A 16,431-nucleotide genomic window follows, 5' to 3' on the forward strand; every position below is an offset into this window, starting at 1 on the left:
GATATGGTAGCCCTGGATAATTCAGCTTACTGTACCACATTCAGCCTTATGCCTCATAGGACTCCACATGTACAAACAGTGTGAGACAACTCTACTTCAATGATCAATCCTAGACTTTGACTGAACCTTCTTACTTGTGGGTGCAGTGTAAACTTATTTCTTGTTGTCTAGAAGTTACTCTTTATTTCGTTCTTGTCACCAAGCATTGACTCTTTATCTTCCTATTACTGATGTTCCATGATTACTGAATTAATAAAGTGTTGCCCATCACTACAAGTGGCACATCAATAAGTGATTTGTCCCCCCCCCCCCCCTCCCCTGTGGACATGGAGATTAAAGTGTGATAAAGGTTTTCACAGACAGGCACTACCCTTAAAACCTAGCCTGCAAACAGATTTCTCTCCCCACCCAAAGAATCATCTACAAAGGAGTGAACCCTTCATCACTCAATGTCACTGTGGATCTGAATGAGTGAAGCATACTGTTCCTAGCTGGAAAACCAGCTACCACTCTCTGAGCCACTAGCCATCCACCCCAACCCCTCTCCTGCCTCCACTTTACATGTATTAATGCCTGTGTAATACAACTGTGTTATCATGCTAATCCACAACCTATTTAATGGAACAACCTGAGTAAAAATAAATTACTGTCAACCATAATCACACATAAACTCCATGCTGAGTGTGAAAATTGCTTTTATTGTACTATGCACTTACGTAAATTAACATTTACGTGTATGCAGGGGTAATGTTCATTCCAGATGTAATGTTAGTGTTAAGTAAGCACAGTAAAACGCTTTGGTTTTCACTGTAGGATAAAGACAGTGCCAAACATAGAAACATTATAGATAGAACTGAATAGACAAGAAAAACTTGATAGTTCACAACATGCCTGGTGAAAAGGTCTCATATGGTAGCACAGTACAGAAAACGGAAAGTGTACCATTATATGGACAGATATATTTAGCATTTGTTATGAACATCTAAGAAATGAAACGAAACAAATCATATAATGGGTTTGAGCACAGTTACCTACAGTACTCAGTTACAGTGGCGACTTGTTTGAAGGTAGATATAAACCAAAAACTTCCAGATTTTTAACTTGTAACTGAAATTATACTTTAAATTCCATCACAGTTAGCACTGTAAGGGCATTTTCTGATACATTCACCACATCACAGAAGCTAAACATGACTAACTCAACAACATCATTAAATGATTTTAAATATTTACAGGGTATGGCATTTTCATTGATGGAAAGGCAACTGCTAGGAATCCATGGTCTGCTGCCTCCACGCATCAAAACCCATGGTGAGCAAATGGCTCTGTGCATGCTTAATGTGGAGCAGTGCACTGATGACCTGAGCAAGTACAGGTACTTAATGGGACTTCAGGTAAGCAGTCTAGATAATACCTTTCGTATTCACTGTTGATTATATTATAATTATGTATTGTAATTTATTGTATCTATTGAGCAGTATTATATATTTACTATATTTATAAACCTAGATATGTCAGAAGTCATACCATTTTTTTGCAGATTTTAAGAAATGCAAAACTGGCAGTATAAAGGAAACAATGTTCATTTCTTGGTAGATCCTTGGGCATTTTTATTTCTCATTATTTTCAAGTACATATTTGTGACATAAATTCAGGACTTGTCTTCCATCATGTAGTCTGGCAGTGTGTGTCTACATCTACATCTACATCTACATCTACATCTACATCCATACTCCGCAAGCCACCTGATGGTGTGTGGCATAGGGTATCATATAAACTCTTTATTTTCTCAGTTAGATGTGATTTATATGTCAGTGACATCAAGCAGGCCAACATTCACCAGAAATCATGGCTACATATATGAAAATTTTGGAGAGAAAATATCTTTCCATATTTATTTTTCAAGAACATAATATAAATAATAAATACTACAGAAAAAAGTATATTTTTGTTTTAGATTAATTGTGAGTTCAATTAACTTAATTTCCTGCTTATGGCAAATATTAGCAAAATAAATAATAATAGATTTACAAAAACAAGGAACTGTGGTCTACACTGAATAGCACAATGGATGTATGTTCATACCAACTCTTGTGTGTCTGTCACCAATTGAAGGAACTCAATCCCACTTACTGGCTGACCCTACAGATTATTCTTTTTGACAGCATGAAAGGCTGCTTCCCATCCATTTCCAGGAGAATAAAGGTGTTGCAAAATATACTTAGTGCAAAATTTTATGGTTCTGTTGAAAAAGGTTCATATCTTAAAATTTGCTGGAATCCATCTCAGTTTACTACCTAACGAAAAACAGAGATTTACCTGAATCAACATGAAAGTTAACTACCCTGTAAGTGGATCCTCCTAAATCTTGACTACATATAAAATCATTCCATACTTTGCACAGAAGAATTTTAATCATCATGACACCAGCCATGGAAGCCTGCATAATCATTTTTGTCAGCCACAATATGTTACCATGACATTTCTCAAAGCCTGGCATCATATTCTTATACAGTTTTGAAGAAACTGTAAAAGACAGTAACAGGTCACAATTGAAGTAATTAACAATGGTCTTTCATTGTTTTTTTCTTTTCACCATCCACAATTTGTAAATTTTTCAATTATCAAAAATTCACTTTGAAAGTTACCAATTACAATTCACTAAAAACTACCTGTTTAAAGAAAGATTCATGAAAATTGTTATGAAAGCACAGTACTATTCTGTTTAGAAAAATTATTTGTATTTTGACATAATTTCTGGAAACACAAGAGTCTGTGACATATGCGACATTGTTGAACAAAATTTCTTAGAACTTTGTGTTGCTCTGGTGTTTCACAAATATTTACATGATTGATGATCGACAAATGATCATGCTTGTTGGCAAGAGCCTTGGAAAGCTGTGAAGAACCACAAACATGAGTCTTGTGGTTGTTGGCAGTTAGGCACTAATAGGAATAGTGACCAGCTGCACCTAAACTGTTGTTCTTCATAAGAGCAAGGAGAAATGCACTTCCTTGTATGAGAGCAAAAATTCACTCATTACCATCACCAATCTGTAGTTTGTTTGTAGGCACTGCAGCACTTGCTGCAGCAGGTGTTGTCTTTGAACAGTTGTGAAACAGTGTTTTGTTCATTGTTTCTTTGAGCTGCTACTTGGGAGCACTCGTGTCTTGCTGCATTGCATGGATTTGTTCTGCTAGCAGAAGCTGGTACCCTCTTGCTTCATCCAGTGAAGCTAACATAGTGATGCCATTACAGATTAGAGAAGCCACATATTTTCACGATTATTTAAGGAGAAGACAAGTTATCAATGCTAATAGAAATTACTGTGCCTTTAACTGCAAATGGCGGTTTATTAAATTATAAATGTTGTAGGGTTGGCTCTGAAGCTTCAACTTTTGCGACCAATGTTTGAAGGTGACACTAAAATTCTAATAGGTATCTGTCACCAATATAACTCTTGTTGAATATGTAGATGTTTTGACTTCCAAACACAGCAAAGCACTTGCTCTTTCAGAAGTTCATACTTGCACATACCGAGTGTGCCATAGATAATGTCTGACAGTAAAAATAGAGTTTGAGCATCCAAAGCACCAGTGGTGAGTACAAATTGAAAAGTGAGAGCTCCAGCACTTTGACCCATAGATGTGACTGTTGGAATTATGATTTTTCTATGCAGTGTGGAAGGCACAATGTTGAAATGTTCATGAGTTGCATATTACCCAAAATTCCAGCAAATGCCTATCAGTTGGAAGGATATGAGAGCTATGATTAATTGTTCTCCATTGTGACATTTTGATCACTGTTCCAGCAGGATGGTGTTTTGTGTAACCGGCACTGTACATTCGCAGTTGGCGAGTTCTTGTGATCCACAATTTTCTGCAGAGTCACCACTTGAGGGAAATGTTGATTCACAACAATGATAACAGTACCTACATGCTAGTGCTGAAATACTTGAATTTATTATTGTTCATTTACAGACGCATATGATACAAGACAATACAAATGTATCAACCACAAGGAAGTAAAGCGAAAGACAGGAAGACAGAGACACTAGTACACTTTATTCTTTCAGTTATTGTCTTAAGTTATCAATTAATTGTGTCACAGGATTTAGGTTAGCATCTCACTTTTGTAGAGCAGAAATGGAGAAAGGAGTACTTGTCATATTCATGAGGAATTATCCTAAAGGTGATAAATTTTGGTCAAACAGCATGTTAAAGCATGAGCAACAGGAGTAGTATTTCATAATACAGTAAAGCTTGCTCAAATTGGCACATGTATAATTCAGAACTCTGCCCAAACCATACAAGTATTTCAGTCCCAACGCATTCAATGCACTTTTATATGCTGATTTTTTATGTAAAGTGGAACGTGCCCAATGTGGAAATGGAGAGCAAATCTTAGAACATACTGAATAATTCATTGTATAATATGGAAACGTTCATATACAGTACTACTGTATTACAGTTCATTAGTTATTCATGATTCTACAAGGACGTTACTTTTAACAACTCTATTAAGCAGCACGAAAGCAAGAAAAGAGGTCCAGCGCAATGCGGTGCTGCTGGTGTGGACCTAAAACTGCGTTGCTCTGTGCAACAGTGAGAAAGTTATGATCACTGTTGGTAAGTACATCAAAAGAAATGGTTCATTCGTCAGCACTCTGTTTGTCAGATTTCTTGTTTTTCTCATTCATTATTGACGCACGCTGGTGCATACAGGAACATTGTTGCGCATCTACCAACACTCTGCTGCAATGTGCGCATTGAAAGAGGTGGGTACTGTTACCATTAAACAGTGGTTTCACATGGCAAGTTCATTTTTTCTGCCAGTTTCAGCTGACTAGTAGCACTTTAAGACAGACAGTAACATGATGCCAAACAATCTGTATGTGTTTTTAACACTTAACGGAAAGATTAATGTAACTGAAATTATGTTACATTACAAATGCAGAAAAACACAACTTTCTGAGACTTTAAGAAACAAGGATAAGATTCAGGACAAATTGATGAAAGGGAATGCGCAGATGAAAAGAAAGGTGAAGAAGACCGGAAATAAAGAAATTAATGAAATAGTGTGGGAATCGTTTGTAAGTGCGTGGGCAAAACCATTACCTTTATCTGGACCCATGATGCAGAATGAGGCTCTGAAAGTTGCTAAAGAGCTTGGAATTATGGAGTTGAAGGCATCCACAGGTTGGCTGATCAGTTTCAAAGCTAGCAGAACATTGTGTGGATTGAAGTGTGTGGGAAAGCTAAGGATGTGCAGGAAAGTGTAGCAACAGAATGGAAGACATTACTGTCTAACTTAATTGTGAATTATGACCCAAAAGACATTTTCAGTGCCGATGGAATGGGACTGTTTTATCACATGCTGCCTTCAAAATCACTAGCATTTCGAGACAAAAAGTGGACCGACTGAAAAACGTCCAAGGAAAGACTCACTGTACTGGTATGTGGAAACATGTTAGGTGAAATGGAGAAGCCACTGGTGATTTGAAAGGTGGCAAAACAGTGTTATTTCAAAAACATAGAAATCTGTAAGCTTCCAGTCACATTGCAAAGCAATAAAGAGGCATGGATAGTGAGTGTCTTATGAAAGAATGGCTGGGCTCGTTCAATGCCAAAATGAAAAAAAAAGGAAATCGCCAAGTTCTCCTTTTCCTAGACAATGCAACCTGCAACTCAAAGGTAACGTTATCATCCATGAAAATGGAATGAAATTCAACCAGCCCCACACAACCTATGGACCAGAAGGTTATTTACACATTCAAGTGTCATTATAGGTATTTACAACATACCATGTGAGTGTGGGATGTCATACATCAGCCAGACCACCAGGACTGTGGACGTCAGGTGTAAAAAACATCAGAGGTGCACCAGACTCAGACAGGCAACCCAAATCAGCCATAGCAGAACACTGTCTAGAGCTTGGCCACTCAATGAACTTCAAAGACACCAAGATTGTCACACAGACCCCTGGATATTGGGACAGTGTCATCATGGAGAATCTCATCAGCCATGACAATGGATATCAGCTCAGCATGGCCTGGGATCTGGCTCTTGAACTTCTGAAAACTCAAAGCAAAACACATTGAGATTTCACAAGAAACAGGAGTGGGGACCTAGAAAACAGCCACAAGACAGAGCACCAGACACTACAGATTTTTCCTGACACTCCTGAGATGATGACCACGGGCCTGGAAGTCAGGTGCAGATGTTGGTTGGAACACCAATGATCAGAAGTGACGATTGCAGCCATGCCTGGCAATTCCAGACCAGAAACGGAACTGTCGATGTGGCATGGACCAATTACGGAGTTCCCAGCAAGAGACAGAAGTGGAAACCGAGTAAACAGCAATGAGACAGAACACCAGACATTACAGACCAGTTTTGACAGACCTCAGATGACGGCCATGATCCCAGAAGATGTCCACACCAGGTGCAGAAAGTGTTTGGAACACAAGTGACCAGAGGAGAGCACAGGAGCTGGGTCTGGTGGGCGTACACCACAAACGAAGTGCAGAATGTGGCACAACCAATTACGAAGTGCCCAGCAAGAAACAGAAGTGGAGACGAAGGAAGCAGGCAGGATACAGAGCACCAGACACTACAGATGATGACTGCTACCCCAGAGAGTGGCTGAGCCAGGCGTGGACAGTAGTAGAAACACCAGTGACCAGAGAGGACCCTGGAAGCCGCATTTGGCAGGCACAGACCTCGGAGGGAATACCCGATGCAGTGCTTACCAGTTAGGGAGTGCTCAGCACCTTACAGGCATAAATACTGGACTTGATCTGCCCAAGTACCATTATCAGGTAGCAACTGAAGTAGACAGCAAGTTACGCCATCGAAATACTGTGCAAGAATGATGCGAACATCCAGCAGATGTCCTATTTTTTCAAAATGTCAACTGATCACTGAGAAAGCCTATTTATTACTTCATTGCTATTTGTCTTTGCACAACTCAGATGAAAATTAGCAAATACTGGTTCAGAGATGAAATTACTAACAATACCTCTTTCAATGAAGCTATGCACCTGCGGCATGTTACTGACTTCTTTTGGTGGAGAAATGAGATTAAAACACTATCTAGCCACTAGGCATTTTGTAACACAAAGCTTTTTTTGGTGAATGCTAATGGTTTCTCTTCACTGTAATATTGCTTGCAGAAAGTAGATATCTCCTTCTGTCATCTCATACTATTACAGTTAATGTTAAAATTACTGGTATCACCTTTCTGTATGTGGTACCAAATGACTCAGCTATTTTTTGTGAAAATAAGTTGTATTCTCAAAGGAGTATGGATAAACATATTTTTAAAACTGAAAAGTGATCTCAAGCTCAATGTACAGAATTATTTGGGTGTAGTGAAAGACCACTGGTAGAAAGGTGTCAAAAATTAAGCACTCACATCACATCATATCATCCCTGCACATATTTGCATAAATTTCGTGCATATTAATGAAGAACTAATGGAGTGCTTATGTTTTTGTACTGCTTGTAAATAATGTGGCTATGTTTGTCAACAGGACAGCAATGAGAAGCTTTTCTATCATTTATTATCTGAGAATGTGCAGTCCCTATTGCCTATAGTCTATACACCAACTGTTGGACTAGCTTGTCAGAATTTTGGTCTAATTTATATGAGACCACGAGGACTGTTTATAACAATTCATGACAAAGGTCATGTGTATGAAATACTCAAAAACTGGTAAGTATAATTTCAGTTAATGGAAAATTTGTATATGCTCTCTTTGAGTTATTGTTAATTTCATATTTTTTTCTTAGGCCTGAGTCATCTGTTAGAGCCATAGTAGTTACAGATGGAGAAAGGATCTTAGGTCTTGGTGATCTTGGTGCTTATGGTATGGGAATCCCTGTTGGCAAATTGGCTCTTTACACAGCCTTAGCGGGCATTAAACCCTATCAGTGCTTGCCTGTAACGCTGGATGTTGGCACCAATACACAGGTAACATATTTATCAAGACTGTCTGAGGAACTTTAACACTACAACAGTTAAATATACTGTAACTGTAACTTGAATGTATACTGAATGTAACTTCTTTAATTTTGACAGATTTTAGTTTTTGGGTGCCTTAATTATTTCATAAAGTTTGGCATTTCTCATTTACATCAGTGACAATTTCTATAGATTAACAGTTTATAGCTTCCAGCCCTGTTGCTGGACAGCTGTTACCTCTTAACTGAAATTTAACCACATATTGTCACGTTGAAGTTTAATGAAATGTCTCTAACTGAATAAGTAATGAATGGCTGTGAACAATTCTGCTCATTGGTTAACATTCTTAAACAAATAGGGGTGCACATTTTGTAATTCTAATCAAAAGGCAGTGATTATTTGAGAAAAGATTCTTATACACTTTTATTAGATCATGTGCTCAACTCCAAGGCAATTTGCTAAAATTTGTTCAGCCATGAAGTAGGCAATGACTTCATTTATATGTTTCCAACTTCAAGTAAAACTACAAGCCACATTTACTGACAGATATCTATTTCATGTGCACTCTAGACTCAAACTAAAACCATTTACTTATTAACTATAGTTCATTCAATTTACAAATACATTATCTATTATTCTGGGTGTTGTGAAGCACCATGGTGTGAATGAACAAATTTGGGAAGTCTGTGACTGATATTTTTCGGTGAAGTGTACACAGAGTTAATCGGTTTTTAATTTTAACTGAAACTGCAGAAAACATTACAGCAAGCCTTGCTGTAGTGGAGCCATGCACATCTGCTCTTATGTAAATACAGTGTTGTAACTGGTTGTGAATCTCTTCTAATGAAACTCAAACAATTTAATCCACCCTTGGCAATTTTTGTTATAACCGAAATCATCAAGGACGCAAATACCAGCTGTGATATCCTGCTGTGAATGGTATTTTGTTCCATCTATTTGAGGCCCCTGGCATAAACTGATGGGCCAGAACATTATGACAACCAGGTTAACAGCTTTTGATCCACCTTTGGAATGCAGTACAGCAGAGATTCTGCATGGCTTGAATTCTACAAGTCCTTGGTAGGTTTCTAGAGGTATGTGTAAGGTCAGGCATCTAATCATACGTTATGCAATTCCCATAAATTACAGGCTGATTGTTTGTGGTAAGAAGGTGGATACGTAATAGCACCCAGGATGTGTTCCATTGGTTTCAGACCTCATGAACTTGATTACCACAACATCTTGCTCCTCAAACCACATGATTCTGGTCCGTTGAGAACAGCTAAAAGGCACCACAATGATATTAAGCATGAAGTGGCGCAGGTGTCCACAACCATGTTCACATAGTCCACAGCTGTCAAGGCATCTTTGGTTACTGGCACATTGTCTCTTGTTCCCTATAGCATAATACTGTCCCCAGCAGCCTGCATCCATGCCAAGGTGCATATTTTGAGTAGCCATTCACCTGGATGATGGAAAAGCTGGATAAGACATTCAACCTGCTGTAACAAGAAACATGATTCATCTGAGACTTTTCCACTGATCCACAATCCAATCTCAGTGATCCTGGGCCCACTGCAATCTTAATTTATGATCACATTAGGTCAACATGGGAAATTGTGGTGGTTGACTGCAAGTGAACCTCAAGCATGCTGAATTGTGTGTTCCAAAACACTTGTGCCTTCACTAGCATTGTACTATATCAGATCTGTTACTGATAACCAACAATCCTGCTTTAATACGTGATTCCAATACAACACTGTTGCAACACAAGCTGCATGATTAGCTATGCACTTCTCTGATAGCACTTCTTTAATGTAATAGAATGCAACTCTTTCTAGTGCCATATTTGTAGTTACATGACAACAGAGACCAAAAAGTGGCAGACATCTTGTCTGCTCAACAAGTTTGTATTCAGTTACATTAAAGGAGTGTCATCAGATAGGTGCTTCGTTAACCCTGCAGCTTATATCACTACAACTACTGCATTGGAATTACACCTTTAAAGACTGGGCACTGCTTCTGATGAGGTGTGGGTGTCAACGGTGTTCAACATCCTGTCACCTGATTACGGTTTGACTGTTCTTCTACAACTTTCCATAGATGCTCAGGTTGGCTGCATGCTAATGGTCAACCAGCTTCACCATTTCCAGGATGCTCTTCTCTGGTGCCAGATCATAACAACCTACTCCTATCAGAGTCAATTATGTCATTAGATATTGCTATTTGCAATCAGTATCATCACTAGAACAATCTCTGTGTGTCTCTACTCTGCTTATATACTTTTCTTATCATGTCACATACTCGCAGTGCCACCAGGAAGCAAACAATTTTGTGGTGGGCAATAGTCATTATGTTCTGGGTTATCCCTGATGTTAGTAAAAAATTGTGGCCTTATCGAATGAACTTGAGGGAGAAGTTTGGGTTGGTTACACCAAACAGTACTCCCATTTAGCCTTAGTTCATTTATTCACCTATTTACACAAGTAAGGCTTACACAAAACTGACATGGTGGTTTTGTTCAAAGATATACTTAGTTTAGTTCAAGGATGATACTCAGATCAATGCTGGCATCGACCTCATTGACCCCCCCCCCACCCCCCTGCAGTTCAAAGTACTCTTGAGAGGCCGAGAGGGGGGGGGGGTGACTATGGCATTGGCAGGGGTGGTTGACGGGAGCTGGACCATGGTCAGCTCGACAGCATCGTCGGGGAGCTGTGTCGGTAGATGTCATGAAGGAAGGTTCGACCACCGAACCTGGAAGATGTTGAAGCATGCCGGGCGTTGTACTGGGTGTGCTGGTCATGTGGCGACAGGGAGGCCGGCAGTTTATGGGTGGAACAGAGTGACGATGACAATGTGTCTGGTGGGCGTGGCAAACACACAAAACACGTCCAGGTTGTCGTCGGGCGAGAGGAGAACACATTTCACCAGGTGGCTGAGAATGGCGGAGGTTGTGTCATGAGCAGTGGATGAAGGGAAACACATGATGAACAGTGTGTCATCATGAAGTGTTATAGAGATGTCATGGATTATGTCCGGGGGGCAGGCACAAACACCTCAAGTGAGGGCACGTTCAAGATGGGAGAGGGGGGGGCGGGAGAAACATCGAAAGGGCGAGGAAGGCGATGGGGGAGAGGTCGAAAGGACCGGAGAAGGGCCTGGCGGCAAGGGCGTGATCGTAGGTAAGCTCAACATGGGGAACATGTGATCACTCGATGGAGTGTGTGAGACTGAAGTAGAAGGTGAGGTCGGAGAAGAGCTCAACGATTGGAACTGGAAGTCACTCGACCGAGTGTGTAAGTCTGATGTGGAGAGAGTGGTTGGAGCATTTTGAGCCACGGCAATGAGTGACATGGTTGAAGGGAGTAGAAGAAGGCTCAACATGAGCAGGTTTAAGTCTGTTGAGAGAGACTGTAACAGCTGAATCTTTTATCTGGATATCATAGGTGTTGGCTGAGCACCGGAGAACTCAGTACGGGCTGGTATATGGAGGTTGGAGGGGAGCACGCACTGTGTCATCTCGGGGCATGACGTACTCGCAATTGTTCAGAGATTTCGGGATGTAAGCCTTAGTGTGGGAATGGCTGACAGGCAGAGGGATGTGGAGGTTGGTGAAGTGGTGTCTGACATGGTCCACAAAGGAAGGTAAGTCAGACTGAGGGAGAGAAGCGGAAGGGCTCACAAGTTCGCTAGGGAGAACACTGTTCAAACCGTATTCGAACTCAGCTATTGTGCCTTTGAGGTCTTCCTTATAGATTGCACGAATGCCGAGTAGCACAAGGGGAAGGGTCTCCATCCATAGCGAGTAGTGGCACTGAAGAGCGCCTTGAAAGTGCAGTGCCACCACTCAACTAGCCCGTTACTTTGCGGGTATGGATGCGCCGGATGCCACAAATGTTACAAATCTCATTGAACAGGACCAACTCAAATTGTCTGCCCTGGTCAGTCGTGATGATAACTGGACATATGAAATGCGATACCCATGATTTGACGAAAGCTCGAGAAACAGTTTCTGCCATGATATTGGGGAGGCGGACAGCCTTGACCCAGCGAGTTGTTTGGTCGATAGATGAGAGAACATAACGAACGCCGTTAGAGGTGACGGGGGGGGGGGGGGGGGGGGTCAACAATGTCAATATTAATATGCTGGAAACGCCCAGGAGGGATTGAAAAGGCGCCGAGGGGGAGTTGAAGTGTGCTTGTGTACTTTGCAGCATTGGCACCCGAAGCAGAAGTGTGCCAATTGGTGGCAGTCCTTGTTGACATTTCTCCACACAAAGCACGGGGTGGGCTAAATTATGCAGTGCATTGAAGACTGCTCGATGGAGTGTGGTTGGGATGAGGGGGCGTAACGTGCCCGTACTGTTGTCGCACCAGATCTCACCAGAAATGACAGGGAAGGTGGTGCGGATGAAGTGTAGTGAAGAGGTAGAGTCTGAAATCAGGTTTTGCATGTCCTCATCAGCGGCTTGGAGGTTAGGAAGTTCAGAGAGATCTAACAGCAAATGAACGGCGTCGACTCATGAAAGGAAATCAGCAACTATATTGTCAGCACCCTTTATGTGTCTGACATCAGTGGTGAACTGAGATACGAAGTCCATGTGTCTGAAGCGGTGAGGAGGCGGGTCAGCTGGCGGGTTTGTAATGGCCGCAGCCAGGGGTTTGTGGTCTCTTAAAACATAGGAAGGGCATCCCTTGATCACATCGTAGACCATGAGCAACTCCCTGTCAAAAGCGGAATACTTCCGTTGTGCATTTGGTGAGCTTGCGCTAGAAGAATTGCAGAGGCAAAGTTTGGCCATCGACTCTCTGGCTAATGACAGCGCCGATGGCAGTATCACTCGAGTCTGTGGTGATTAAAAGCTGCGCATCGGGATGAGGATGCGTGATGGTGCATGCCTTGGCAAGAAGATTTTTGAGGGCAGTGAAAGAGGTAGTCATAGCAGGGGTCCATGGAAGGGGCCGAGATCCAGAAGTCTTAGTGCCTGCCAAGGCGTCCATCAGTGGAGCATGAATTTCCACAGCCTGAGGTAGATGTCGGCAATAATAATTAACTGTCCTCAGAAAGCGCAGGAGCTCTTTGAATGACAAAGGTCTGGGTAGGTTTAGTATTGTTTGTACTTTCTCAGGGGTGGTGAAATGCCGTCAGCAGAGTCTCGAAAACAATTTGTCCTGGTTGGTCTCGATGCTTGCTGCCACAAGAGTGTTCATAACAGTTTGAACATGTTGAAAGTTGTTCTCAATGGAGGAGCTGAACACAAGAATGTCATCAGCATTTGCAAAGCAGAATTTTAGTTCAAATAGCATTTCGTCGATGAAGCGTTTCCAGGTCTGGGTTGCATTTGTCAGACCGAAGGGCATGAATCGAAACTGAAATAACCAGATTGGGGTGGTGATTGCTGTCTTCTCAATGTCTTCAGGAGCCATGGGGAACTGGTTGTAGGCCCGTTTGCAATCAATGACAGAGAACGTGGTCACACCTGCGAGGGAACTGGTAAAGTCGGCAATGTTGGGTACGGGGTAGGTGTCCATAATTGTTCATGCGTTTAGTCAACGGTACTCTCCGGACGTGCTCCAGGGACCGTCTTTCTTGGGTGCCATATGAATGGGTGTAGACCAGCTGCTGGCAGAGGGTTCAATGACGCCAGAGCTTAGAAGTACAGAAATCTGCTTCTGAAGATCGGAGAGGCGATTGGGACAAAGTCGACATGGTTTACTGGAGATAGGGGGGCCTGCTGAGAGGTGAAACTTCTGAACTGTGCCGTTAGTGACGACGGAAATGTTGCCGGCGACACGGGAGATGGTTTGTTTACAATGTGTGGCGGGCAGGGCAGGCGAGGTGTGGTTGTGATGTTCGGAGCCACTCGGCCGGTCCGACGGGAGCCAAGACGGCGAAGTGTCCCAGGAGTCAACGTCACGAGATGTCCGCCGGCCTGAAGCAGTGGCACCGTGGTCGGGTGAGCTCGGTAGAGCTCGTGAAGCGTTAGTGAGTCCATTGTCCGAGGTCACAGCCTGTGGCAGCACGGTCGCAGGCTAAACGTTTGGCATGAGTGCACTGTTTGTGTTGTCAGTGGCGGTCGCATGGCGGCGTGCAGGACCCGAAGTTGCATTGTTTGAGGTGCTGTCTACGAGGGGCGGGGTAGGAGCTATCAGTTCGGGAACATGTGACACTCATTGCGCATGCACACTTGTGTCTGGCCGAGTGTCAAACGCTGCTGTGGTAGGAGGGTGTGTCCCTGCAGAACTGTCAGTATACTTTATGGTAGTCTTGATAGCACAGTTGCGAGGGGTAGCAGGAGGAAAACACACGGAAGCTCGATTGCTGGGATTGCAAGCAGATTCGGCGCACTTACTACCTTGCTTTGTCCTTGCTGAGTGTCTGTAATTCCTTTGCCGCATCAGAGAGCTGGAGTTGTGTTTCATGAAGCCGGAGGGAGAGCTCGAAGTTTTCCTTGCATAGGCGAGCGACATGTTAAAGATTGACAAGGCACTTATGCGTGGTTTCAAGTAATGACTTCGACAGAGACAAGCATGAAAGGATGAGATGAACCCAGACTGATGTGTCACGGGGTGGGTTGCTCGACGGAGCACAAGGGAAGTGAGTCTTAGATGGATGGTGAAACACAGTGTTTCACACCAGGTCTGGTGAAAGTTTGTGGTGTCACAAGAAGTCAATGCCTAGTATAGGTTTGTCAATTTCGCACACTAAAAAAGTCCACTCGAGTTTGCAGTTTGTGGAGAGTGAGACGAGGAGGGAAGTTGAACCCGAGCATTGTAGTTTAGTGGAATTCACGGCTTGCAGTGAAGTGTGATGAGGGCGGATGTTTGATGACGCTAAGGACGTGGGCAGCAGTGAAACATCGGCGCCTGTATCCACTAGGAAAAGGTGTCCGTACGAAAAGTCTTTAATGTAAAGTCATCCACAATTATCCGGTCGTTCCCGGACAGAATGGAGCGCTGGGGGGTGCCTGTCAGGTTGTGTGCAGGAAGTGGCACCCAAACCTACCTGAGATTGGCTTTTGGGTAGTAGCAGAGTGGTCTCCAGTTCCGTACGGCCTCACCAAACCATGTATGGAAGTAACAGTATGGATAGTGTGGCTGCATTTCCTGCAGAAAGTTCGTTGCCAGTGGCGGTGGACGAGGTTTGGTTGCAGGAGGGGGTGTGACCACAGGAAGAGCCAGTGACGTCCCAGTTGCTTGTTTACTGCTTCCTGGGGCGAGGAAAACAGTTGGCACAGTATGGCCCCGGCCGCGACATGCCGCAGGGCAATGAGTCTGAACCTGAGACTTGTCACGTAGGCAGTGGCTGGCGAAATGGAGCAGTGATGCATCATGTAGCTTGTCAGCAATCGTCATTCGTTGCTCGACAGGTTCAGGGGGACTTTGAACCAGAACAAAGCGGATGTGAGGAGATAGTTTATCTGACCAGATGGTGAGGAGAGCTGTGTCAGAGAATAGATCAGCGCTAACCAGGGCACGTAGCCGTCTCCACAGCTGGGAAGGTTTTTCGTTGCCTAGCTGCTGCATGTGGAGCACTTGCCGTATTGCTGCCTCAGTTGAGCGTGCAAGCCGACGTAGAACTGTCTCTTTGGCTAGAGTGTACCAGGTAGATGAGTCCCAGAGTCGACCAGGTCAGCAATCAAGTGATCCTAGTCGTGCAGTTGGGTGATGAGGAACAGAAACCTGGTTGACTCATTGAGCTTGTAATGGTCGAACACATCGTCCACAATTTTGAACCAGGTTGTTGCTCTGTCGGGATTAAATGGTGGCAGTGTCAGTAAGCGTTGTAGAATGTTCGAAGAACAGGTTGAGTTGAGTTCGTTGGGACACTACCTGAATCGAGCTGTTGTTGCTGTAGTATTCCAGGAGTGTGTGCCTCGAGGGTATGTGGCAACGATGGCTGTTCAGATGGCAGCATGAAGGTGACAAGTTGTGGTTGAGTGTGATCCATCGCGACGCAGAAGGCCGACATGGGTGAGACACCATAATGTGTTGATTGTGGTTTTGGAAGCTCAACATATTGCGGGTGTGCTCAAATTGATGCATCGTGGAAGACCAACATGGATGCGGCACGGAGATGTGCCAAGAATGGTAGCAGAAGCTTGACTGGAGCCGGCGCGTGGGCAACAGGTGAGAAAAAGTTCAAAGTTTTAGTCTGCAGAAAGCTTGACATTTGATCAGAGCCAGGGCCACCTGTGTTGCAGGGAGGCTGTGGAGGTGCGGGCTGTTCAGAAGCACATTGTGGGAAATGATGTTGAACATAGGATGGAATGTGTGAATGTTCACTGTTCATAGTCACTTCACTCAAAACGGTGTGCAGATAAGGTGAATGTCATGTCACAAAACACTGAGGCATAGCAGTGGGATGGAGGTGGAGGTCAGGCACAGATAACAAGCTATTGTTCACGTTGCAGTCCGAGGTATCAAAGTAGGAAGGCATGTGCTGATGCTGAACTGAGGCAG

The 16,431-nt window shown here is 43.1% G+C and overlaps 1 protein-coding gene across 4 annotated transcripts in view; it reads left to right on the forward strand.

The window, feature by feature from the left end:
• The window catches only part of LOC126336122 (NADP-dependent malic enzyme-like), a 110,615-nt gene that overhangs the window by 27,283 nt on the left and 66,901 nt on the right, over nucleotides 1-16,431 (forward strand). For 3 of the 4 annotated variants that reach the window (XM_049999607.1, XM_049999608.1, XM_049999609.1), the window contains exons 2-4: nucleotides 1,235-1,393; nucleotides 7,535-7,716; nucleotides 7,794-7,974. In XM_049999607.1, coding sequence (XP_049855564.1) covers nucleotides 1,235-1,393; nucleotides 7,535-7,716; nucleotides 7,794-7,974 — 522 coding nt within the window. Of the gene's footprint in view, nucleotides 1-1,004; nucleotides 1,068-1,234; nucleotides 1,394-7,534; nucleotides 7,717-7,793; nucleotides 7,975-16,431 lie in introns of those variants that run through there. The other variant, XM_049999610.1, reaches the window with a different exon arrangement.

Source organism: Schistocerca gregaria, chromosome 2, assembly GCF_023897955.1.
Source record: "Schistocerca gregaria isolate iqSchGreg1 chromosome 2, iqSchGreg1.2, whole genome shotgun sequence".
In the NCBI taxonomy this organism is placed as follows: Eukaryota; Metazoa; Arthropoda; class Insecta; order Orthoptera; family Acrididae; genus Schistocerca; species Schistocerca gregaria.